The sequence below is a fragment of the Canis lupus genome, chromosome 34, assembly GCF_011100685.1.
Source record: "Canis lupus familiaris isolate Mischka breed German Shepherd chromosome 34, alternate assembly UU_Cfam_GSD_1.0, whole genome shotgun sequence".
NCBI lineage: Eukaryota > Metazoa > Chordata > Mammalia > Carnivora > Canidae > Canis > Canis lupus.
Genome location: NC_049255.1, coordinates 19,710,060 through 19,735,540, shown reverse-complemented (window position 1 = coordinate 19,735,540; position 25,481 = coordinate 19,710,060). Strand labels below are relative to the sequence as shown.

The following is a 25,481-nucleotide window of genomic DNA, read 5'->3' as shown; positions in this document are numbered from 1 at the left end:
ACACACACACTTTATACACACCTAATCCATAGGTATTTTCCACACAATTTTAGGGACTCGTGAACCCCCTAAGTTTGGTCCACAGCCCCCAAGTTAAGAATTCCCACTCTAATTAGTGATTTTCAAACAGAAAGGCTGAAAATTACTCAGACAGCTGAGGCCAAAAGAGGCAATTAGTCCCCGACTAGCCAGTACAAGTACAGAACTTCAGAACCTGAAGATACAGGAGAAATCAGTGCTTCTACTGTTTTCAAGTCAATTATAGAGTTGTGCTTATCACTCAGGGCAGATTTCACTTTTCCAACGGTATCGTCTGTAGAACAGCAATATTATACCCAGAAATGCTGGGTGCGATCGTCTAGGCTCTGGCATGTTGGTTTTCTCTTTTTCTCTTCTCCCTTGACTATATAAGAGCTACTTCATTTTAACTTATTATGGTGATCATGTAAGTAAGACAAAAAGGAAAGAAAAATGTACCTCTTTTACTGGAATAATGTTTATGATTACAAGTGAAATAAGGCATTTTTTATCAACATAAAGGCAACCTTGGCTTATACAACCTCTTCTCGATCATGAATACTGACATCTTTACTACACTCACTACCAATAATAAATATATTTTCCAAAGGGGGGGAAAAAAACAGAGAAAACAGAGAAAAGCAAAGCTGTTCCTATTGATAAGGGCGCTGGGGGCCTGGATGGATCCTCACCCTTTTGGCCGCCCCCTGCTCCCTCTGAGTCCACGAGAAGGCCAGAGGATGCTGCGGGGAGCGCAGCACTAGCTCACGGGACCAGAGTGGGGCCTTGCCAGTCCTGTCCACACACCCAGCTCCATAAGAGGAGTCTTCACACTCCAGAACCCACCTATTTCTCGGCCCAGCTGGGAGGACTTCAGGGATCCGGCTGAGGAGACAACAGCGCACCTGCCCCATGGCCCAGCCTTGGTCCTAATGTTCTCCTTGGGTAGGAAACCCTCCCATTCGGAGGTGTTGAAGGGAAAATCTGTGGCCTCTACCATGGAGACGTTCACATGGTCCCGGAGATGGCAGTGCAGGGCCTCCGCACTGAACTTGACCCCCGGCCCTGGCCCCTTGTAGGACACTTTATACTTATTCATGTTCAGATAATTTCTCCAGATCTTCTGTAGCCTGGGGATGAGGTTTTTGGAAGAGCTGTCCTTGTTCCACACCTGGAAGGAGGCCTCGGACTTGGCCTTGACTGGGCCCCGGGGACTGCCGAGGGCCTGGCTGGCCCTGGGGGGGTTCTGAGTGCTGCTCAAAGTCGCAGCCTGTTTCTCCAGCCCTCTCACCATCTGGAATTCCTTGGTTTGCAACTTGAGGGAATCATAGTAACTCCCTTTCTTCTTCTCCTTCCACACACAGATGACTGCAAACAGGAGAAAGGCCAACACGCAGCAGCTGAACTTTTTCTTCAAGTTGGTGTGAATCATAATGAAAGATGTGTTCAGGGGAGCCACTCTGTGCTGAGTAGAAAACAAGCCTAAAAAAGGTAAGAGGAGGGAAAAAAAAAAAAGATGTGACCAAAATCTAGTGACCGGCAGGAGGGGGGGCAATGAGCTGGGCAATGGATTCAGAGTGAAGGGACTCATTTCCAGCCCGTCTACCTCCCACCAGGCTCGCAGCCTGCAGCTCCTTGGAGCCAACATTCAGCCTCAGTCTGAGCTTTGAATGTAGACCACGGGCCTCAGACACTCCCTTTAAAAAAAAAAAAAAAAAAAAAAAAAGACACTCCCTTTTTCCTCTCTAAGCCATGAACACTTTCTGTATTCTCCGACCATTCCTTCTCACACACTAGCTCCCTGACTACCTGAGCTTGGTGAGGTCAGGAACCATCTACTCATCACTGGTCTCCTGGGGCCTTATACTATCTGTTCAACAAAGGCACATATGCTTGGAAAACAGGAGGAAAAAAAAGGAAGAGGAGGATGACTGGTCTACCTGACAAGAATCCAAACTCCCAAAAATGCGTAGAGGCCCACCATCCTTTTAAAATTGCCAGAAAAAGGGGATCCCTGGGTGGCTCAGTGGTTCAGCGCCTGCCTTTGGCGCAGGGCGTGATCCTGGAGTCCTGGGATGGAGTCCTGTGTCGGGCTCCCTGCATGGAGCCTGCTTCTCCCTCTGCCTGTGTCTCTGCCTCTCTCTCTATGTCTATCATGAATAAATAAAATCTTTTAAAAAAAAGTAAGTAAAATAAAAAATAAAATTGCCAGAAAGAGGGACGCCTGGGTGGCTCAGTGGTTGAGCATCTGCTTTCAGCTCAGGTCGTGATCCCAGAGTCCCGGGATCCAGTTCCACATTGGGCTCCCTGCAGGGAGCCTGCTTCTCCCTCTGCCTGTCTGTGTCTCTGTCTCTGTCTCTCTCTCTCTCTCTCTCATGAATAAATAAAATCTTTAAAAAAAATTTTTTAAATAAAGTAAATAAAAAAAATTGCAAAAAAGAGACCTCTGTCCAGAAACCGTGCCAGAGACCTGGGACGCATCTCTTTAGGGGCTGTGGTGTTGGACTCCTGCTTGACAAGAAGACCACCAGTTAGCTTACAATGTAAACTCCGTTTCATGGAGTGCCCTGCGAGAGCACTATCAAGTGGCAAGGAAGCAGCCTCACCTCGTGGTAAAGGAGAGGACATCCTGGGAAGACAGCAGACACATAACCAATTAAAGAGATAAAAAGAGAGGTGCCTCAAGCACGTCAGGTGTTCTTTCATGTTATTTCGCCATAAACCAGGGCTCTGTCATGTACGGCTCCAGCCAGTACCACGCACATGACAGTCCAGCAGGAAGGGCATCCTCTGTGCTGTGTGGAGAGGCCCTGACCATCCCTGGCCAGGAGGGTGTCATAATCTCCGTATTTATAGATTAGAAGCCTGAGGCTCTGGGAGGTTAAGAGAAGTGCCTAGCATCACAAAGCTGAGTAAATGGTAGTGATGAAGTTCAAATCCAAGTGCACTTGATTCCATAATCCATGTCCTTTTAAGCATAAACATGCACGAAACTGCTGAAAGTTCTGGCAAATGGATTTTCTTTATACAAATAGAGCCTAATGGTCCCTTTCATATCTGGGTAAAGCCCTACTTTGTTTTCCCAGAATTTATTGTGTAACTGAACGGAAGATGGAAGTACTTTGAACTCAAACAATGTCTGTATCTTTTGGAAAACATTAAGTTCTTTCCTAAATAACTGGGTCTATTTACCGTAATGAGTCTAAGCAATCACCTGTGGGGTTTTGCTAACCCACTAGGGATCCATAGTTTCTTCCCTTGGAGCCCAGTGCTAAGGATATCCAGGACAAGGGGTAGGAGTCCTGGACTAGATATTCACAAAACCTGAGTTCTCTCCCCATTATTGGTGACTTTGGGCAAGTCACTAAACCTGTCTCTACCTGGGTTTTCTGTGAGTAATCTCTCTCTCACTCAGGTGCGCTGGGAGGACCAGCAGAAATGGTGTTTGATCTAGATCATCATTGCAAAGGCACAGGAAGTGTTCTGAACACAGACCAGAGGGCAGCCCCTTGGCTGAGGGCCACATGGAGGCCATGTGGGACCCGGAAAGATGGCAGAGTAGAACACTGGCATGATTCCTCAATCTGAGTTTCAGGTCCTCCTCTGGACTCTTTAATGTAAGTGACATCCAGGCTGTTTCTGGAATCCATGGGCAGTACCGGTGATACCGTGCTTCCCATCACCCCAGACCTCAGGAGCCAGTGGATCTGGGGAGAATGGGTGCTTGCCTGGAGCCGTGGAAGTCTGAGAAGTGATACAATGTACATAGAAGGAAAAAAACCTCAAACCTGGGATCATGAAATGGGTTGAGGGGGGTGCTGCTTACAGGTCAGAAAACAAAGGAACTCAATTTCCTCAGACACTCGCTCAGCTGATCACATGGCTAGGGTAGCTAAGGCGCTCAAGAAGAAGGGAATGGAACTCAAGAAGAAAGAGAAGGGTGCTTCCCATATCGTAGACACTTTAGTTGCAAGGTCTAATTTAATATTTACTGTGACACAATGGAACAGATATTCACGGCCCCCCTGGAGAAGATGAAAACACTGAGGCTTAGTAAAGCTCTAAGGCTTCTCCAAAGTCAACAGGTGTTCGGAGCCAGAACCGGAATTCCAACCCAGGTCTGTCTGACTCTAAAAGTTCACGGTCTGCGTGCTCAAAGACAGGCATCTATATTAAAAGACAGAGAAAAGTGTTGACCAAACAGGACTCAGAAATCAGGGGCTCTAAGAGGGACAAGCCAATCTGTCAGATGATCACAGGAAAACCACCTCTGCCATCAGCATGTCCCAGCCCTGACCCGTCTGCATGCACCAGGTTACCCTCAGGCAGCTCCTTCACAGTAATTAGGCTTTTGAGACCCAGAATAACCCTGTCATGTAAGCAGAGCAAATCGTCTTGGCTCCATTTAGAGTCGAAAAAGCTGTGGTTTTATATATCCACGTTTATTATTTATTTAATCTCCACAGATGCATGAGTGATTTGGAAGTGGGCACAGTTGAGAGCTGGGATTTAACTTTTATGTGTATAAGGAAAGTGAGACAAGACGTAGGTAGGCAGGCCCTGATTCACTGCATAGGAACTCAGGCTCGGAAGGGGCCGGTGGTCACCTTCCTGCTAAGACCGACTCTAGAAGGTTGAGGGTCTCAGAAGAGCTCCTCCAAAATGCCAGGCACAATAGTCCTGCAACTTTGAGACAGCCCGAGGCTTCAGGGTCATGGCACCAGGACTCTCATCTGAAAGCTCACCTCAGGGCTCCCCAGGTGTCCTGACACCACCCTCTCTTGGGGCTCCTAGTCCAATGGCTGGCTGGAGCTTCTGCTCATAAGACACAGAGAGCTTCAAGACCCTTGTTTCCCTCTCCAGCTGCTCTAAAGAGGCACGATGGAAGCAGTTTCCTTCATCCCAAGCTGAAGGAAAGGAGTAGTATATTTTTCTCCCCTATTTCTTTGGGAAAACACATCAAGCTTTGGATTTTCCAGATGTCTTAGCCTCTGGGCCTTTTCACTGCTGTAGTCTCTCCCTGCCCATTTGCCTGGCAACTAGACAGTGTTACCTTTCTGCTTCTGACCTCCCATGAAGCCCCCTCCCACTCGTTTTAAGTGTTTAGCAATGCTCGCTATTCCTGCTGACCGCCTGCTAGAGGGGAACCCCTCCTGGCTCATTCCTGAAACCCCAGTGTCCGGCACTGTACCTGAAACTGACTGGGTACTCAATAAAGGATTACTGAACTGATGGGACTATATCAATAAATCCTTAACCATCCCCACCAGGCTTCTAGAAGAATATGGTAAGAGCCCACATTGTCACCTATAGAGAACAAGCCAACACTGAACCAAGAGAAAATCTCAAAGTAAGGTTCCTGCCCTGATTTACTCATCACTACATGAGTACCAAAGGTGGGCTTGGCACAAAGTAGGTGCTCAAAAATGGTGGACTGAACCCCAGAATAACTTCAAGTCTAACACTTACCAGTTATAGACACAGGAAAACCATCTATCCCCACCCCTCACCAAATCAGAACTAAAAAAAAAAAAAAAAAAGATGAAGAAAACAGCAAAGCCATAGTCAGACATTGAGACTCTTGAATCCCGGCCACACACTCCATCGCCCCATTCTTCAATTAGGAATGTACCCCTTTGCTGCTCCCATAGCCCATGCCTTCAGGTGTTCCTTACCTGCTTTTGGCTAATCCCCCTGGGGCTGCAGGCCCTGCAGGTCCTCAGGAATCAGTGCTCTTCTCCATGGGAGGAATGTATGCTTTATTGGATCTGGAGGCCAAGGCGCATTTTTCTCTGGATGATCAAAAAACATCTGCAAAGGCCAAAATGAAAAAAAAAGAAAAGAAAAGGGAAAAAACAACAAAGAGGAGGTTAGGGGCTGGTTTCCAGCAGGGGCAGGGTTAAATATTAACAAGGTGGACAGGCCCCTCAGCTAGTTTCCTGGCCTCCGCTACAGCTTGATCCAGGAAGCCTGGAGAGCTCAGAAAAAGAAACACAGAGACAAGAGCCCATTATAGGTGCTGTGCTCAGAGTCGTGAGTAGCAGAGAAGGCCTAGAAATAGACTGATACTAGATAAGAACATGCTAGAAGGATAAAGCAGTCCCCACAGACCAATGTAGGAAGGAAGGATTATTCAGTCACTGGTTTGGGGATATATAAATAGTAATTTGGTGAGAGAAGATTCGGATCATCCCTAAATACACTCTAGACAGATTTTCTTTTATTTATTATCAAAGAATACTTTCTTTGAAATTTCAATCAGTATAATGCTAACTAGAAAAAAGAGATTGTAAAACTGTATATCATATTCTAATCAAATCCATGAAAATTGTTCTTTAAGGTACCTGTAAAAAGAGAAAGGACTAGAAACAGAACAAGATAACCCTGGACGGTAGAATAATGAATGGGTTTTCATGTTTTACAATTTTTTGTATATTCCAAAATTTCTAAAATGTATATGCATTACTCTTAGAGTTGGAAAAATTATTATAAAAATATAATTTGAAAATGCTAAAAATAGACTTCTATATTTGTTAGCTCTTTCTTCTGACAGAATATAGAAAAATAATAAAAGACAACTTTAATAGTCACTTGCATGAAAACTCTCACTTGTCTCCAAGAAAATGCTGTAATTAAAAGGAAATAAAGAGTCCAGCTGTGCAAAGGGTAAAGAGAGTCAAAGCTCCTCAAAATAAACAGGCACTCCACATGAATGGACAAATCACAAAACAGGAAACATAATTAACAAGCATATAAAATGATGATGAATCTTGATAGAAACCCAAAAGCGACAACTGGCATGTTAAGATGCTGGTTTATAAAAATAAAAAAAAAATGCTGGTTTATAGAATTTATATCAGACAGTTTTCAAAATCATTAATATCATTACTGAACAGGTTGTAATAGAATTGGTATATTCTGAGGGAGCAGTAAAAATTAGAAGGTACCAGGTCATAGAATTAAGAGCTTATGACCATCAACCAAGTTACCATACTTGTAGGAAATAAGACAACAAATGATTGAAAGAAGATCAAGCCGACATATTCTGGTTTCTTTGCACATAAATGACTCCCTACCTTCCACAGTAGTGGTGAGATTCAGAAGAGGATCAGTGGGATAAAGAAAGAGTTTTATAAAGCAATATGTACATGCAAGAAAAAAAGCAGTTTTCAATTACAAAGTGATTTCTAATGGTGAAAATCTAAGGCTAACAGCTAGGCTTTCAGCAAAAGGGAAATAGTTAAACCAGGGTACCTCTACCTGACAGACTATACACATATATATTATGTATTAGCAATATTAATTTAAAATATATAAGGTAATATGTGATAACATAATATATATAATTGCATGTGAATTTCTGTAGCAATAAGGGGGAAAATTCTTCATATATTAAAACAAAGGAAGTAAAACAGAGAATGTTATCTCTGCAAAAATCATTGTGATGAAAAGTTACTCATGTTCAAATAACTAGAAGAAAGGTACAAGATTGAGACCTGAAAACAGCTGAGGAGCAAGCTGAGCAAGGAGTCCTCTCTCAGTTTGACTTCTTTTATTATGCTTATTATGTTACCAGAATAATTAGGCAAAACAACATGTTAGGAACAATATTGACCCAGTATATCAACTCCATACCCACTCCTGGGCTGATCTCAAAGCCCGTCCTAGGAGACGCAGCACGAAGAGCTCAGAGGAAGTCACAGTGGCCACAAGTGGCTCCCTCCCATGACCTAAGGGGAAGCCCCTACCTGGCAGGCCTGGGGTTCAGACTGGCAGGTGGGCAGGTGTGGTCACCGGGCAGGTCTGATGGGGCAAAAGTGAGAGGTGTTGGGGTGATCTTGTCAAAAACCCAGGGCTCTCATTAGTTCAAAGAACTGGCTCCTGGTTGAGTCCTAGAATATCTCTGATAGCTCTACCTCTTTTCATGTCACATATGTGTCCTTCGTGGTGCGAGTCTAGTAATTATGCATGCATTCATATTATTATATGATTACCATCTGGCTCCGCTACTAAAAATGTAAACTCCTTCGGTAGAAACCTTGCCAGCCTTCATCGCTACTATCTTCAATGCCTAGACGAGTGTCTGGCACATAGTAAATAATCAGTATTTGTTGAACGAAGTATCACCAGCTCTTAAGAGGTCTACGCTTTCCTCAGGCATCACTGATGGAACCCTTTCTTTCTTGGCACCCTCCTGAGGAACACTGCAGGTAGGCCCCCTGCCCTTTAGATGATGCCTCTAGCTTATGAATGTGGTTTGCTGCCATTCCCCCCACACCCCCAGCCAGTAAGCTGTGGGGCAGGTGACTTCAGTTTGAATTCAGGACACAGACAGCAGAAGAGTGCAGCTAACGCAGATCTTCCTCCCCTTATCAATCACATCTGCTCAGAACAACTTCGTCTCTTAGGAGATAACAACCACTTCCTGCTCTTGATTTCTAAAAACCGACTAACTGAAACAAAGTAGAGCAATTGTTGATGTACATCTATCATACGTGATGAAAGTCTTCCAGAAATCTTCACTGCTGCTCATGAGATTGCAGCCATGGTGAACTTCAACCAGCTGCATAAGTTCTACAGAGGCCTCAATTCTCCAGGTGAGAAATTTGAGCAATCAATGACAATAACAGTTACCACTTACTTAGCACCAGCTATGTGCTCAGCACTGATTAGGGGTTAAGGGTTAGAACTCTGGGTGGGGGTGTTGGTAGTGGTGGTGGTTAAAGATCAGGGCAAGAGTTCAAACCATCTTGCACCAGTTATATGACCTCCGGCAAGCTACTCAACCCTCAAAGACTCAGCTTCTTTATCTATAAAATGAGAATACTAATAAAAGAGCCAGAAGCACCTGGGTAGCTCTGGTTGGGCGTCTGTCTTTGGCTGGGGTCGTGGTCCCAGGGTCCTGGGATCGAGTCCCACATCGGGCTCCCTGTGTGGAGCCTGCTTCTCCCTCTGCCTATGTCTCTGCCTCTCTCTGTGTGTCTCATGAATAAAAAATATAAAATAAAATCTTAAAAAAATTAAAAAGCCACTCTCATAGCATTATTTAAATAAACAAGTAAGGGATTACACTCAAAGGGATTACAATAGGGCACATGACAGAGATTATACACATTATTTCATTGACTCCTCACCAGGCCCTACCCAGTGCAAACCATTACTGTCCCAACTACAAATAGGGAAACTAAAATAAGGAAGAGGCGTAATTTTCTCAGACTAACTCACTTGTGACCCTCCAGATGTCCTACTCTTTCGTCCTTTGTTGCCTCGCAAGGCAAGTTCCTTCTGATGAAATGTCCTTTCCTACCCTGTTCACACAAGGCCACAGCCACTCAGCCCCATCTCCCACTCCCATAGACCTTCGACTATCTTCTCTAGCTATTCCTACCACCTTCTCACTATCTCTCACTTCATTCATATTCTCACTTCCCTTTCTACCCAGCTTCAACTCCGTGGTCAGGCATTAAATTGGCCTCTCTCGTCACACAACGTTGGATAAACCCCAATTCTGGTTAAATCCAACTCTCTGTCTTCCTCCACACCTGCCAGAGTGCAGCTGCAGGGCTAAAGAAAATCACAAAGTAAAACTTAGGGATTTCACTTCAAGTTCATGATCACTAACTTCAAGTAGCGCCTTCATCCTTCCTAGCAATCACATGCTACTTTTTTGGTCAATTCACCCGCCACTCTCCTAGAGAACTATCTGACTTCCTCCCCATGAAAAGTCCCCTCTTCCACTTCCCTTGATGAATTTGCTACTTATTCATAGAGAGAAAGGAAGCTATCAGAATAGAATTACCACAGACACAACACACCTTTGTACCACAGCTCCTCACCTTACTTGCATTTACGCCCAAATGATCTCGTGTTCCTATGGATGAATTGGTGGCACCCAACCCTTGGAATACCCAACATCTGTTCCAATAGATCCTGTATATTCTTGTCTACTTAAGGATACTCTTCTACAAAATCTCCCTTTTCTTCTGCATCATTTGTAGCCCTCTCTCAAAGATCATGCTTATCAGCACATAGACATGCTATTGCTTCTCCTATCTTAAAAAAACAAAAGTCTCTTGATTAAGGCAGCCACCACCTGACCCTGATCGGTCTTAGCATCACTAAGAGTAGGGCACCTCAACAGTATGTGCCTTCTGGTGTGAAGCACACGGTGCCACCTCTGAAAAATTCTCACCTGAAATGTTTAGTTGGTATATACTCAAGCCTTTATATGTAATTCCAGGTTTTAGAAAACACAGGAGCAAGAAGAACAAGGTACCTGACACAAGAGAGAAGTTATCAGACAGACCCAGAAAGCAGGGCATTCTACAGAACTGAACAAGCTTCATCAACAGGTCAATGGGTGGGAAAAACAAATGGCTAAAAGACAAAAACATCATATCCAACATGCAGACTTGGCTTGAATCCTGATTTGAACAAAACACCGTTGGGAGCAAATAGGGATATTTGCATATAGATTTGCTATTATATGATATTAAGAAATCATCCTTACTTTTGTTAGGCATATAACAGTAAGTATTCTTTTATTATGATTACATAATGTGCTTGTTTCTTTTTTTTTTTAAGTCTTTTTCAGGTGATATAGAGATGAAATCTCCTTTAGAACACTTCAGCCAAAAATAGAGGAGGAAAACACCAAAAAAATGCAATGTCATATGAAAAAATGTGTTCAAATTAAGCCATGTAAGGAGTAAGAGTTATTTACAGACTCTTTCCGAACACTATCATTTGGGAGTGGGAGAGTTTGAAAGAGCTTGAAAGGAGAATATGGGAGACAATCTTTCTGTTTTACCGAAGGAATTCGCTGAAAAAGATATTGGACTTGACAATAGTCACATATTTAGCCCTGGCACGAGTTCTAAATAACCTCCATTTCCCTGTTCCACCTGTGTAACTTCTTGACCTCATCTCACCTCCCACCTCCTACCTGCTTTCTTTTGCGGTAAAACTCCTTGAAAGAACTGTGTAGAGTCAGTGTTTCTGATTTCCCTCTTTCCATTCTCACTTGAATGCCCCCCAGCAGGCCTCCCCCAGCTCCAGGAAACTGTTCTTGTCAACGTCACCAAAGACCTTCATGACCACTGTGTTGCTAAGTAAATGAACGGTCAGAGCTCACTCAGTCTTCATCGCGTTTGGCTCAGCAGCAGCATTTTCCAAAGTTGGTCATTTCCCCCTTCTGGCTTCTCAAATCTACAACTCGCTGTTCTGGTTTTTCTTCACTTTACTGATCATCTCTCAGAAGTCTCCAATGCTAGATCCTTCTCATCCTCTTCCCCCACCTCTGCACACTGAAGCGCCCCTTGATTCTGTACTCAATCAACAACACTTGTCCACTGGTTGTGAGCACCTCCTGGTCTGTTTCCCCTCTACCTGGCCTGTAGTTTGCACCCAATACACATTTGCTGACATGCACTAAGATGAATTGAGAAAGCAGGTTCTGTCGGTGAGTTTCTACGGAAAGGAACTTCTTAAGAACTTAAAAACAACAATTACAAAGCCAGGTGGGAATAGGGGTGAGAATAAAACACCTATACTCACTTGACCATTTCCCTATCATCTATTAACCACAAGGGGAAGCAGCACCACGCAGAGCGCGGATGGTCAAACTCTGAGCTCGTTGCAATTATGAAATGACTTGCTGAAATGCAGATTTCTGAATTCTTCCTCAGTCATTCTGATCCAAGCAGTCTGGGATGGAGCTCAGAGATGGGCATTTAACAAGCACCCAAGCAACTCTGACATGAGTGGTCCCACCTGCCCACCATGCTCTGAGAAGCAGAGGGCACCATTACTCCAGTGAGATTTGCACATAAGGAAGGGCTAGTTTGAGAAAGCTTTCTCCAGATCCAGGATGAGAAGAGTACAGATAGCGAATGTAATCATTTCTTATACTAATTTGGAAGAGGAAATTTATGCCTATTGAATCTAACAGTAACTTTAAAAATAAGGCTTGTATTTTAAATGTCCTTCTTTGAATTATTCCAATAAATCCTCTTCATTGTATTTTAGAAACTACTGATGTGTGTGACAGGTTGGCGGGGGGGGGGGGGGGGGGGGGGGGGGACGACCTGATCCTTCAGGGACAGTTTGAGAAGCCCTGGCTTCAGAGAAAGAGTTCACACTGTCATTTCAAAAGCCCAGATTCAAATCCCAACTTTTCTATCTGTCCATTGTGGGAAGATAGGCCAGTTGGTCAACTTTTACAAACCTGGTGTCTTCATCTGTAAAGGATGGCTAATAAAATTTTAAAATTTGCCCCTGCAGGGTGGTGGCAACAATTTAATGACAGACCTTAGGACTTTATTGCAGCAAAAAATTATTGAACTTTTACCATGTGCTAAGCGCTTTACATACAGTAAAGCTCCTGTAAGTCAGTGAAGCTCATTTAATTCCTGCAGGAACGACTGCCTGAGGCAGGTACTGCTGTCACTTGCTTCCAGAGTCCCCAGAGATGTGGGCCTGGCTGCTGACTCACTCCCAGTCCCTGGGCCCCCGAGTTTCATCAGTGGGCACTGGCACAGGTCAAAAAAGGGAATAGTTAATGTCAAAATATTTCTGACAAGTCACAATTTTGTTCAGATCACACACATTAAGCAACAGGAAACCAACCTGCAGTGAGTAAATCTGAGAAGAGAGTAAAAGGAAAAAGGAAGCCACAAGAGATTTCACGGGATGTCTGAGTGGCAGTGTTTGCCAATGTTTACCTGAGGGCAAGCCCGGCCTCCGAGCTAATGGTGGGGAGAGGGATATCCTGCCCAGATCAAAGCCCTGAAGATAAAGGGGCTTTCATCCCAGCTTGCCCCAACTGTTCCAGGCCCAGGTGGCAAAAAGTGTCTCTTAACAGAAATTAGATCTTTTCCCAGCCAGGCAGCCACTGATAGAGAAGAAACACCTGCATACATTTCCCTGAGGTTTCTGGAAAGCCTAAGGACAGGACTTTGTGGGGGTACTGAGTGCCCACCATGGACAGAGCAGCCCCTCTGGGGTTTCTGCCCAGAGCTAGCCACTTGGACCAGGTGGGGAGAGCTCTGAACACAGGATTTCCAGAACCACAGCAAAGGGAAATCACAGGCCATTTGCTACGGTCTTCAACTTCGTGCCTTCCCAAGTTGTATCTTTGAAGGAATATGTACCTTCCCATTTGACAGGTATCGGCTGAACAAGGAACTTTGCCCCCATTGGCTCCCTCTCTGGCTGATGCCCACCACCCAGTCCCAGCTGGCGTCTTGCCCGATCTTACCACACTGTGAACCACTGCGCACTCCACTGCATCAGTCAGAGTAGAGCCAAGGAAGAAGGAGCAAAGGGCCTATAAGGAGGGGTGAATAAGCACGGCATGCCTCCCGGGCAGCAGGCCCATCCCCTTTGTCTCCACACTTCAACCCACACCCAACAGAGAAGCAGAGAAAAGAAAATGGGCCTCCCTCCCCACCAGGAAGTGGGACTGTTTCACCTCCTCCCAATATTTAAAAAAGAATTTCATTTATACGATAGAAGTTTTTACACATACAAATAGGTACGGAAGTAACACAATGAGCCTCTTTTCAGAACCCAGCTCCAAAGAGTACCAACATCTTGCCAACTTTATCTTTTTATTTTTAAGATTTTATTTATTTATGCATAAGAGACACACAGAGAGAGGAAGAGACACAGGTAGAGGGAGAAGCCAGCTCCCTGAGGGGAGCCCAATGCGGAACTCAATCCCAGGACCCCAGGATCATGACCTGAGCCAAAGGCAGATGCTCAACCACTGACCCACCCAGGTGCCCTTTGCCAACTTAATCTATTTCCCCTTCCCTTTTTTCCTCTGAAGTAATTTAAAGCAAATGTCAGCCCTCGGATCAGTCTCTGCCACCATCTCTTCTCCATTGGCGTTCCTTGGGAAAATTAAGCCCTAATGTCTTCCAACACCCATTTATGTCATAAATGAACTCACCTTGCTGGCATCTAGGATGGTATTAGCTATGTGCCATCCTTGGGAGAGGTAGGACCAGAGGCCCTCAAATAATTTTCTAGGGAGTTTCTTTCTCTAGAATATGCCACACACACACACAGTCAGTTCTGCCAGAGAATATATGAGGATATATATATATAGAACCACAGTGCCATCGATACTCAATTTCAAATTTTCACCAGTTCTCTTAAAAGTGTCTTTTGCACTAATTTCTTAAAGAGCATCCAAATGTCATGTGTGGATAATATACCATTCTAAACTCTCTTTTAATTTATAATAGAGCCCTTATTTTCCTTTTTCAGGACTTCTGTTTGTGGGAGAAACTAAGTCCTCTGATCCATGGAATGTTCCTAGTACTGAATCTGGCGGAGGACCTCCTTACGGTATTGACTTACTCCTCTCTGCTCTGTGCTTCCTGTAAATGGAGTGTTAGATTTCAAGGCTTGTTGAGATTCGATGGTCTCAAGTTTGATGGTTCCCCCAAGTGTTTTATACGTAGGAGGGTCTCAGTCGTGGTTGGCTAGGGGAGTTCAGGGTGAGAGACATGAGCAGAGAGGCCGGAGCTCCTCCACTCTGCAGCAGTCCCAGAGTCCATGAGGACAACACACACACGTACTTATAGATAGGTGCGTTCATTCTGCCAATGCTCATTGCCTACTGTGATCCACCTGGAGATACGGCAGTGTAGAAACCAGCCAGAAATCCCACACCCCACCCCCACCCCGGAACTTGCCTTCCAGGGAGGGGATAAGGGAAGAGTAAAACAAAATACATATGTATGTGATGTTTTGGAAGTGGATAACTGCCAGGTGGAAAATTAAAGCAGGGAAGACAGGCTACAAACAGCGGGTGTATGGGGGAAGGGTGGAGCTCAGGGTCACACTGGATAGTCAGCCTCACTGAGAAGGCATTTGAGCAGAGACTGGAGGGAGGTGAAAGAGGGTTCATGCAGATTTCTGAAGGAGGAGGGTTCCAGATGGATGCAAAAGCAAAATATCTGGGCAGGGGCAGGCCTGACCTGTTTCAAGAATAGCATCAAGGCCAGGAACAGAGCAGGTGAGGAGAAGGGTAGCAGAGGGTGAGGTTGGGAAGCCTTAGAGCCAGATCACCTTGGGCCTTAGACTGGTGTAGGATTCTCGCTTTCGCTCCAAAGAAGACCCAGCTGACTTAGGTTTGAAATGATCATTCTGGCTGCCGCACTGAGAATCAAGTGTTGTTCATAGCAGGTTGAAGGAGGTTAAAAAAAAAAAAAAAAAAGAAGAAGAAGAAGAAGAAGGAAGACCTTTCAAAAGGCTATTGCAACAATTCAGGTGAAAAGAGGCCTGTGAGCCATCTACTAAGCTTCTTCCTGGGTGCTAGCAATTTAGAGATGTTACCAAATTTAATCCTTATCAGCACCTTATGGGGTTGGCTTTTAATTATCTTCTTTTATAAACAAAAAGGAAGCTCCAAGAGTTTAAGCCATTTGCTCAAGATGTCATTGCCAATGGTCAAACTAGACTATCCTAACCGCCCCCCACCGCCCAAAGTGCTCATGCTATCCAACATATGTCTGTCTACTCAGAGTCCTTCAAAGGGCTTTACCAGGTCCAGTGCAGTGGCTGGTCACCATCTTTGACCTTCTGGTGACATCTTTTTACTCTGCCCTGATCACCACCTCCTTAACCCCTCGGTGTGGAAACCCCATCGTTCGTCTGTATCTTAGAACCTACATTTTCTGTGCCTAGAGACCCTGATCCCCAACTATCCCCAAAGGATACCTTAACTAACCACAATGCCTTTGAGAAACAGTCCACTTGCCCTGACTTCCAGAAACCTTCACCACGATGGGCTCACCTTTCCTAACTTGTGCCAGCTGAGCTGCCACTTAATCCCATAATGACTCCTCTTCCTGTTTCTCATGTCAAGGATGACAGGCTGCCCCACCAAAACTGTGATCCTTCTGTCATTACAGAGTTCTGGCTGAAAGGGTGGGCTCATCCAGGGATGACATTTTCCAGCAAGTACGCACGCACACACATACACACCCTGCATCTACATGAAACCAGTAGACTATCAAAACTGAGCAAAAATAACAAGTGTCATTTCTAGACCAAGACCACTAGGAAGTGCAGCTAGCATTATATCAACAGGGTTCTTAGTAGAAACTTCCTGAATTTCTATTTGTACCAGTCTAGGAATTTCTGCAGAATTCTCAGCGGTAGAGTCTTCCATCATCTGCACAGATCTCTCCTTATCTCAGTACTTCCCTAGCACAGGGAAATAATAGGAGCTCCCCTTAATTTAGTCAAAGCCAGAGGTTCCTAAATTCTTCGGCACCAAATACCTGTTGTATTTGTTTCCCCCTGCTACGACTGCCAGGTTCTAAAAGATGCCATCAGCCAGATTTAATTAAGATTTTGAGTTCTTATTTGTTCTCAAATGAACAGAGATACTGCTGCCAATAAGAGACTCTGATCAGCATGAGATTGTCATTGTTATCACAATCTGTTGGTAACATTCCAGCATGACACAAAGAAACTGGATAATTTCCTTGGCCCATGCAGGGCTTTTTTTGTGAATAAATGTGCTTCTGCCATCTGGCTTTTTGAAATACTCCGAGTGTCTGGTGGGTCTCTGGAGACCCTGGGCAAGGCATTCGGGTTTGTATGGCCTGAAACTTGCCCCCAATAAAAATCATAACTTTCTGATCCCAGCTGGCCTCCTGAAAACAGGTTTTACTGGTTGGCTAGATATGTAGGGTACTTAAAAAAAACTACACACAACTGCCCCCAACGAGGCAGAAATAAGGCATTCTGTGCTTATCTGGAAGAATCTGGCCCCCAAGTGCATAAAGCTCAAGGGCACAGCAATGTAAAAACCAGAATTTTATTGACAGCCAGATCAAACAGACACAGGTGCCCTGCCCATCATCTCAGAGCTCAGCAGCTGAGGCGGGCAGCAGTTATATCAGAAAGATGCCCCCTCTGGGACTGCACAGCAGAGCTCCTACAGCCCAGCAGAGTAACGAGGTGGTCCAGAATTTTCGCTGAAGAGCAGAGGAAGACCAAATAACAACCCAAGAGGAAAAGAGTTCGGATGAAAGATGGAAGATTAAGACTTTTCTCTTAAATCCTAATAATGAGGGCCTGACGACCTACGTTCCTCTTCAAATCCAGTTTAACTATGTCTTTAGTGAGAACAATGATGTTGTCTTAAACATAAATTTTCTCCAGGAATTCCTGGGCCAGAGATCATGCCAAGGACTGTTTGTTCTTCCCTTGCATCTTGGTTTTACCCGACTGGACAGGAGGATGCCAGGACCAGAGTTCTTAATATTGCCCAAAGGTCAGAGTCACTGACCACTCCTTATGGCCACCAAAGTGACAACTGTTTACCTCGCTCACTTAGCAAATTGACCTCTTTCCTAAGTCCAACCCAAGCCCAACTGGGCCACCATCCAAAGAGAAAAGCAAAGAGAATGTAGAGGAGAAAAGGTTTGATCAAGTCTGTTCTCAGAGGAGCATCCTACCCCTAGTCCCATAGCCATTAAGGTCAGTGTAGGTGAAAGGAACCACTTCTCTATATTACCTGGGCATTAACATCACCTAGGAACCATGGGAAAATATAGATGCCCAATACTGTCCTTAGTAGATTCTGATCTAATTGGTCTGGACCAATCAACAATAGAGTCCTTGAAGAATGTGAACATCCACAGGAGGGTGGCCTCAGGCAGAGTGGGAGGGTCCATGCTGGCTCAGCATAGTGTGAACATGGCAGGGTCAGCCAATAACGTGACCTCAAGCACGTTAAGTCCTTGCTTAGCACAGGCTCCTCCACTACCCGGGGAGTCTGTGCCTCTTCATGACCAGGAGTTCCTGAGGAGGTGGCAGGGCCTCCACCTCAGTCCAGGTCTTTGAGAATTTCAGGCCCAACTGTTGTCAATTCTGGGCTGCCCACTTCAAGGGGAGATGTAGATAATTCATGTCGGTTATAAGGTCAGGGGGAGTCAGGACTACCAGAGAGAGTGCTAACTGCCCTTGCATCAAGGGGTGTCTTTCAGCTTTCTCTCCCCTTGGTTGTGATCCGGATTTCAGTCGCCAGCTGGCAGAGGCAGAAATGGGACTGAAGACTAATCTCATAGGCGCAGGAGTGTGCTCCATTCTGGGCAGTCTCAGACGAGGGCTCGCACATAACTTCCACTCCTGGTGAATGGTCCTTCCCCCTTAGATGGCAAGGGCTGGTTTTCTGAAGTGTTCTACATTTACTTGCCTCGCCATCACCCATGCACAAAGACCACTTTATATCGCACCTAGCTGGTGCTTAATGGAGCATGTTGACCAGTGGAAGGCTTAGATATTTTCTTTAGGGGCCAGATCCACACATCTTAGCATTTACTAGTTAACCCTCAAGTATCCCTACTCATCATTCCCTCCTTTCATTTCAGGGATCCAAGGGCATCCCCATTACCAGTCCATCTCCACAGAGGAAGCTCCCTAGACCCCCCCAGGGTGGGGTCCTCCTCCTATGAGGAGTCCCACCACACTCCTGGCCTAAGTGAATGTTCTCTTGTATGCTCCACCAGGGGCTGTGGAAGGAGTGGGGATCTTATTTTTCCCATCTGATAGGGTTCCATGTGGACAGAGTTCACCAACACCCATTCTGCTGCTTCAGCACTGCCAAACACAAGGTATACAAGTGGTACTCAATATCAGAGAGGGCCCATTGCCAGGGCTTGTAATGTGAATGTTGGGGGTGTAAGGTGGTTAATTTTTATTTATTTTATTTCTTTAAAAAATATTTTATTTATTTAGTTATGAGAGACACAGAGAGAAGGCAGAGACATAGGGAGAGGGAGAAGCAGGTGCCTCCCAGGAAGTCTGATATGGGACTCGATCCCGGAACTCTGGGATCATGCCCTGAGCCAAAGACAGATGCTCAACTGCTGAGCCACCCAGGAGTCCCGGTGGTTAATTTTCCTATTTGGAAAATGATTTCAGACTTGAACTGAAATCATCAACAAACATGAAACACCTACTGGGTGTGTATCCCTGTAGAGAGAGAGAGGGAGAGAGAAGTTACTGTGACTGCTTCTGGGGGCTTCCTACATATACATAGGAGAGTTCATTCAAATCTAAGAGCCATCCTCTGAGATTGGCATGGGTACTGCTTCCATTTCTCAGATAGGGAAGCTGAATTTTAAAGACACTGAAGAGCTTTGACTAGTAAATGGAAGTGCCCAAACTGGAATCCAGAACTGTCTGAATCCAAAGGCCATGCTCTTAATCCCTGTACTACAATGGTCATCTTGTTTGACCTGTGACTCTCTTGGCCACAGCCATGCCCACCGAACCACAGAAGCAAATGGTTTCAGTTATAAAGGAACCAATAGTATTGAGTTCAAAGTCCAGAGCACAGTTAGGATGCTTGATATGGTGAACTGGATATTTCAGCAGCCCTGGAGGGCTTTGGCATGTACAGAGTCAACTTTGAAATGTTGACTACTAGAGAACGACCCCAAAGGTCCTAAACCAAAAAGCAGCCTGATCTGTGCTCATGAATGAATATGAAGCATGTGCACAGAAAGCTAGTATATGGGAGAGCTCATCCCCAGGCCACGACCCAGGACAAGAGGGAAGAGAGGGTCTCTGTGCTCTCCATGTACCAGAACACGGTACAAATAACTCCTTGTGATCTACAGCTCCCAAAAAAATAAGAAAGACCGCTAGTCCATGTGAAGAAAAGTTCATACTCCATGATGAATTGCTGCTAACAGATTTATAAATGCCTATAGCCCTATATTCATGCAATCAATAAGAGACAGAAGTTGCCTCAATTGTTCAATTATGCATGAATGCGTATATGGGGAAATTGTGTGCTCTGGGAGCATGTGCATGAGGCAGGCAAGGGCAGGGCACCAGAGAGAGGGTGGAGTCAGCCCAAGTAGGTGCACGAAGCTGAGCAGAGGGAGGGGTCCTTTCAAGGGAGTCCCTGACCTCAGCCTATGGCTTTGTGAGTAGCCATGGAAGAGCCTGGCAATTTTCAAGCATGTAGCAGAGAGCAGATAGAAAGCTTCAGAGCAGGCGAGGGGAAGTGATGAGCCAGAGGGGATAGTCCAAGGTCAGCAGCAGGAGGAGGGTGCTGCAGCTCACAACACCCTCTTCCATTCCCTGCAAGTAAGCAGCCTATAAACTAGCCACAGCAGGTACTTCTTAGCCACCTGCTATGTGCCAGGTCTGGGGCCGAACACCTACTGAATCTTCAAAATAACCCGCACTAAGGCAGGTAACCGTCGAACCCAGAAACCAAGGCTCAGAGAGGCAGCGGGACATGCCCACAAGCATCCCACTGTCAGCAGGCAGAGCCAAGATCTCAACTCAGATTCGACTCAGGGCACAGAGGCCAGGAAAACCTGGGTGCAACCCCCAGTGCAGACGAGATGAGGGCCTGAGATGAGGAAGATGATCAGATGAGATCCAGTTTGGGAGAGTGGTACAAAACTTCATGGGAACCCAGTTTTGCAGTCAGATGAACCTAGCCTTGGGTCCCAGCTGCATTACTCAGCCCTGTGTGATCTTAGGCAAATGTGATAGGAACACCCTGGGTTTCAGCGTCCTCCTTTGTAAATCGGAGGCAAAACAACCTACCTCGCAGGACTGCTGTAAGGGTTGGAAGTGAGGACCGTGCGGTGCTGGGCATGTGGCAAGTGCTTAGTAGCTGGTGACTTATAAACCTGCACCTGGCAGGGGTCGGAAGAGGGCACAGGAGACGGGGGCCTGGCTTTGCCACTGTGGGTCGAGGAAGTCTTCACTTGTGAGAGGAGATGAACTTTCTGGGAGTGTCATGAGTCAGTATTTGTCTTTGGCTAAATAAATACAGGACCTTGATGTTCATCTCAACAAATCCGGTATCTGCTGCTTTCAGTGTTAACTCTTTCAAACACCTCTGCACAGCCAAGAGAAGCAGAATTTGGGACCCTCAGGAAGCCAGAGCCAAGGGAGTGGGACTAGGAAGGCCATAATTTCAGGTAAAGTCTGAAACCAGGTCCTAGCCGAGTGGTCCCTCTATCAAGACATCGGAAATAAAGCTGGTGGGTAAAGCACCTTCCCATTTCAGAGACGAAAAGAAACACTGTTTAAGGAACTCCTACTTAAGACATTGAAGATTTCTTCTTAAATCAAAGTATCCTTCTATTGTGAATTGAGGTGATTTATAACCATTAGAAGAATCCCTTCTTGGGGTGCCTGGGTGGCTCAGTGGTTAAGTGTCTGCCTTGGGCTCAGGGTGTGATCCTGAGGTTCTGGGATCAAGTACCACATTGGGCTCCCCGCAGGGAGCCTCCTTCTCCCTCTGCCTATGTCTCTGCCTCTGTGTGTCCCTCATGAATAAATAAAATCTTTTAAAAAAAGAATCACTTCTCTGTGATCGTATGCATGAAAACATAAAGCTGTTCAGTTCCCTCAGAGTTTGTACCCTCCGAGAGCCCTCTGCAGACCCCAGAAGGGGGTGGGGGGGTAGTTTTCTCATGGAGCAGAGGGCTCACTGCCCAGAGCAGGAAAAGCTGGTAGATCCAAATTCTCACAGGAAAGCCCACCGTCCTTTCTCAGGATTTTCCCTTAATTTAGAAAACAGGCCAAACTCACTCCCCCTCCCAGCTTTACCCTTAGGTCTCTTGCAACTATCTGGTGCCCTGAGAAGAAAACAGGAAGTCAGTGACGTGGTCCCAGAGTGTAAACAGGGTAAAGTAGGTAGCCCTGAGGTCTGGGCACCCAACCTTGATGTCAGGAGAAATGCTTCTCTACCCAGCCAACTGCATCCACGCTCTGAGCTGAGCATTGTAGGGTTTTCTAGCCTTCTTGCTTGGTGTTGCAATAACCTAAAGGGTCCTCACGACCCCCACCTCCCACCAATCAAAAGCTGTAAATAGAGGAAGAGTACTTTGGGTTCTCTCCTAGTCTGCAAACAGGCAGGTTATTTAGAGCCATAGTCCTCTTTTCTGTTTCAGGGGTTCAACCTTCTGTAAGGGGTGTGTGTGTATGTAGTAAGAACAAGTCCAACGGAGGGGGTCTGGGCCTGGGCAGAGAGAAACAGCACAAGGAAGGTGAAGGGCCAGGGAGGGGCCCAGTGAGTTGAGGCAGCGATGCCCACTTGGCTGGGCCACTGTGGAAAGATCACATTCCAGGTGTGAATTCTGCTCCCAGGAATAAGGTGAGACAGTGCCACACACAGGCCCCTGAAGCTCACCCCAGTCCTCTGGCCCAAGCACCACAACATGCATTCCCACCCAGCCAGACAAATCCTGGGAGCAGGCAAGTCTGAATCCCTTCCTCGATTCCTTCCTCAGGCTCACCCAGCTCCCCAAGCTGGATTTCCCGGCTGGGGATACCTGCCTTTCTCTCTCAGCAACGGGAGGCTGAAAGGCTGGGGAGACTTCGAAGAATGAAGGGTGAAGGGACAGTGATACAAACAGGAGTAGGAATTCCTGCCCGGGCCCTTCCCTGTGCAGGGAGTGGGGCAGGTGTGGTTAGGATCAGGGCTGGGGTTGGGCTTGGGGGAGACAATGACACCCAGTCTGGAGTTCCCTCCTGCCTGCGTGCAAGAAAGCAGGAGGTCCTTCTGAGACACTCTAATCCTCAGCTTCCCAAGAGCAACAACAGCTACCATCCTGTGGTGGAGCGCTGTGCACCAGCTGGCCCCGGTGAGTCTCTGTCTCCTCGGCCTCATGAGGCCGGCATGACTGCCCTAGCTCTTCCCCGAAGACATCTGAGACAGGGAGAGGCTGACGGTGTACAGTCAGTAGCTGGTAGGTGACAGAGCCAGGATTTGAACCCAGGGCTCCCTGTGTCTGTTTGCCTCTCATCTTCAAAGTGGGGAATGGGGAAGGAGCAACAAATCTCTTCCCTTTTCCTACTCTCCTCCCTTGCTCCCTCCCTGAAAGGATGGGAACCAATTCAGTGTGAGGCTGGGGAAGTCAATGTCCCTGGAAACCAAGGAAAGTCACATGAAAACTATAAGATACCACCCTCCCCCTCTATCAAATTAACGAGGCTGAAAATATATATAACGTAGAGCTGATGAGAGCACTCTTAGATACCTCTCGTATGGAGACTACATACAACATGTCTTCCGAACGGTGATTTGGCAAAACACAGCCAAGCATTAAAATATCCATTCTCCCCCCCGTCCCTTTTTTTTTTTTTTAAGTGCCATCTACTTCAGGAAACTTGGCACTTTTTACTTTTGTTTTTAGGATTTTATTTATTTATTCATAAGAGACACATAGAGAGAGGCAGAGACACAGGCAGAGGGAAAAGCAGGCTCCATGCAAAGAGTCTGATGTGCGACTCGATCCCAGGACACTGGGATCAAGACCTGAGCCAAAGGCAGATGCTCAACCACTGAGCCACCCAGGTGCCCTTGTCCATTCTTCTTTAATTCAGTAATCACATCTCCAAAAAGTTAATAATCAAAGAAGCTCTCAAAGACTGCAGTCTCATCTCAGCCCACATATAACCTAAAGACACCTCAATTCACAACAGAGGAATACTTAAATATGGGATGTCCACAGGATGGGATATGATTAAATAATTAAAATCACATTCATGAAGATTTCTTAAAGCTTTTTAATGAAGAATTGCATACATATAGAATACTACAGAAAGTAGTACATTGAACCATGAAGTACCCATTACCCATTGTCTGCAATGATCAATTTATGGCCAATTTGTTTGTTTGTTTTTTTAAGATATAGTTATTCACTTGAGAGACAGCATGAGTTCGGGGAGGGGAAAAGGGAGAGAATCTTTAAGCCGACTCCCCACTGAGTGAGCAGTCGGCCACAGGGCTCGATCACACAACTCTGAGACATGACCTGAGCCAAAACTAAGAGTCAGGTACTTAACCAACTGAGCCACCCAGATGCCCCTGCCACTTTTTTAAAGATTTTATTTACTTATTCATGAGAGACACAGAGGCAGAGAGTGAGAGGCAGAGACAGGAAAAGCAGGCTCCATGCAAGGAGCCCAATATGGGACTTGATCCCAAGACTCCAGGATCCCACCCTGAGCTGAAGGCAAACGCTCAACCACTGAGCCACCCAAGGCGCCCCTTTTTATGGCCAATCTTAGCTCATCCATATTCAGCCAGCTCCCCACCTTGGGTATTTGAAGCAAATCACAGACATCATAGCATTGCATCCATAAATATGTCAGTGTGTGTTTCTAAAATGTATTCTTTTTAAAAACACAACAAAAATACCATTATCAAACCTAATAAAACTGTCAGTAACTAAGGTTTCTAAACAAAAAAAGTATAATACAATGTGAACTGGTAAGGAATATTATAAAACCATATATTCTATATATAATCTTAATTGGAAGAGAGGGAGGGAAGAGAAAAAGAAATGCTATTCACAGAGAAAACAACTTGAAGGAATCATATCCAAAATATTGCCAGTTATCTATAGTTACCCCCATGTCATGGCATTAGAGAGGATGTTTGCTTACTTTTGTATTTTTGTCTGTAGGTTTACTAACAGGAATCTGCAGTGTTATATATTTATGTATCATTTTTTTTATTCTTCTTTCATTCAAGTTCAAAGTTTCCCACTGAGGGGCACCTGGGTGGCTCAGTGGTTGAGCATCTCTGCCTTTGGCTCAGGTCGTGATCCCGGGGGTCCTGGGATCAAGTCCCCACATTGGGCTCCCAGCAAGGGAGCCTGCTTCTCCCTCTGCCTATGTCTCTGTCTCTCTGTGTCTCTCATGAATAAATAAAATCTTTAGAATAAAAGCAGTTTCCCACTGGTATCACCTTCCTTCAGCCTGAAAAACTTCCATTAACAGTTCTAGAAAAAAAAAAAAAAAAGCAGTTCTAGAGCAGGTCTGCTAAAAATGAAATTTCTTGATTTTCCTTCATCTGAGATCTTTATCTTTCCTTCACTCCTAATATATTTTTTTTATTTTTTATTTATTTATGATAGTGAGAGAGAGAGAGAGAGAGAGAGAGAGAGGCAGAGACACAGGCAGAGGGAGAAGCAGGCTCCATGCAGGGAGCCCGACGTGGGACTCGATCCCGGGTCTCCAGGATCGCGCCCTGGGCCAAAGGCAGGCGCCAAACTGCTGCGCCACCCAGGGATCCCAATCTTTCCTTGACTCCTAAAGGATATTTTTTCTGGATATAAAATTCTAAGTTGACACACCTTTTCTTTTCGTACATTCAAGATGTTATTTCACTGTCCCTGGCTCACATGGTTAGAAATGAGAAGTCTATGGTTGTTTTAATAGGTTTGCCTGACGTATGTGTCTTTTTCTGGTTGCTCCCAGATTTTTTATCTTTCATGTTTAGCAGTTTATGATGTGGCTGAGTAGTTGCCACTGAGTTTATCCTATTTAGGATTTACTGAGATTCTTTTTATTTTTTTCCTTAAAGATTTGCTTATTTATTTGAGAGAGAATGAAAGTGCACCCATGAGTTGGAGGAGGGGCATAGGGAGAGAAAGAATCTCAAGCAGACT

General features: G+C 45.4%; 1 protein-coding gene across 6 annotated transcripts in view; it reads right to left on the bottom strand.

Moving 5' to 3' along the window:
- The window catches only part of ST6GAL1 (ST6 beta-galactoside alpha-2,6-sialyltransferase 1), a 121,261-nt gene that overhangs the window by 29,224 nt on the left and 66,556 nt on the right, over positions 1 to 25,481 (bottom strand). For 4 of the 6 annotated variants that reach the window (XM_038583652.1, XM_038583649.1, XM_038583651.1 and 1 more), the window contains 2 exons: positions 5,694 to 5,829; positions 865 to 1,500 (listed from right to left, as the gene is read on the bottom strand). In XM_038583652.1, coding sequence (XP_038439580.1) covers positions 865 to 1,450 — 586 coding nt within the window. In that variant the 5' untranslated portion in view covers positions 1,451 to 1,500; positions 5,694 to 5,829. Of the gene's footprint in view, positions 1 to 864; positions 1,501 to 5,693; positions 5,830 to 13,276; positions 13,346 to 25,481 lie in introns of all 6 variants that reach the window. The other 2 variants (XM_038583653.1, XM_038583655.1) reach the window with 2 other exon arrangements.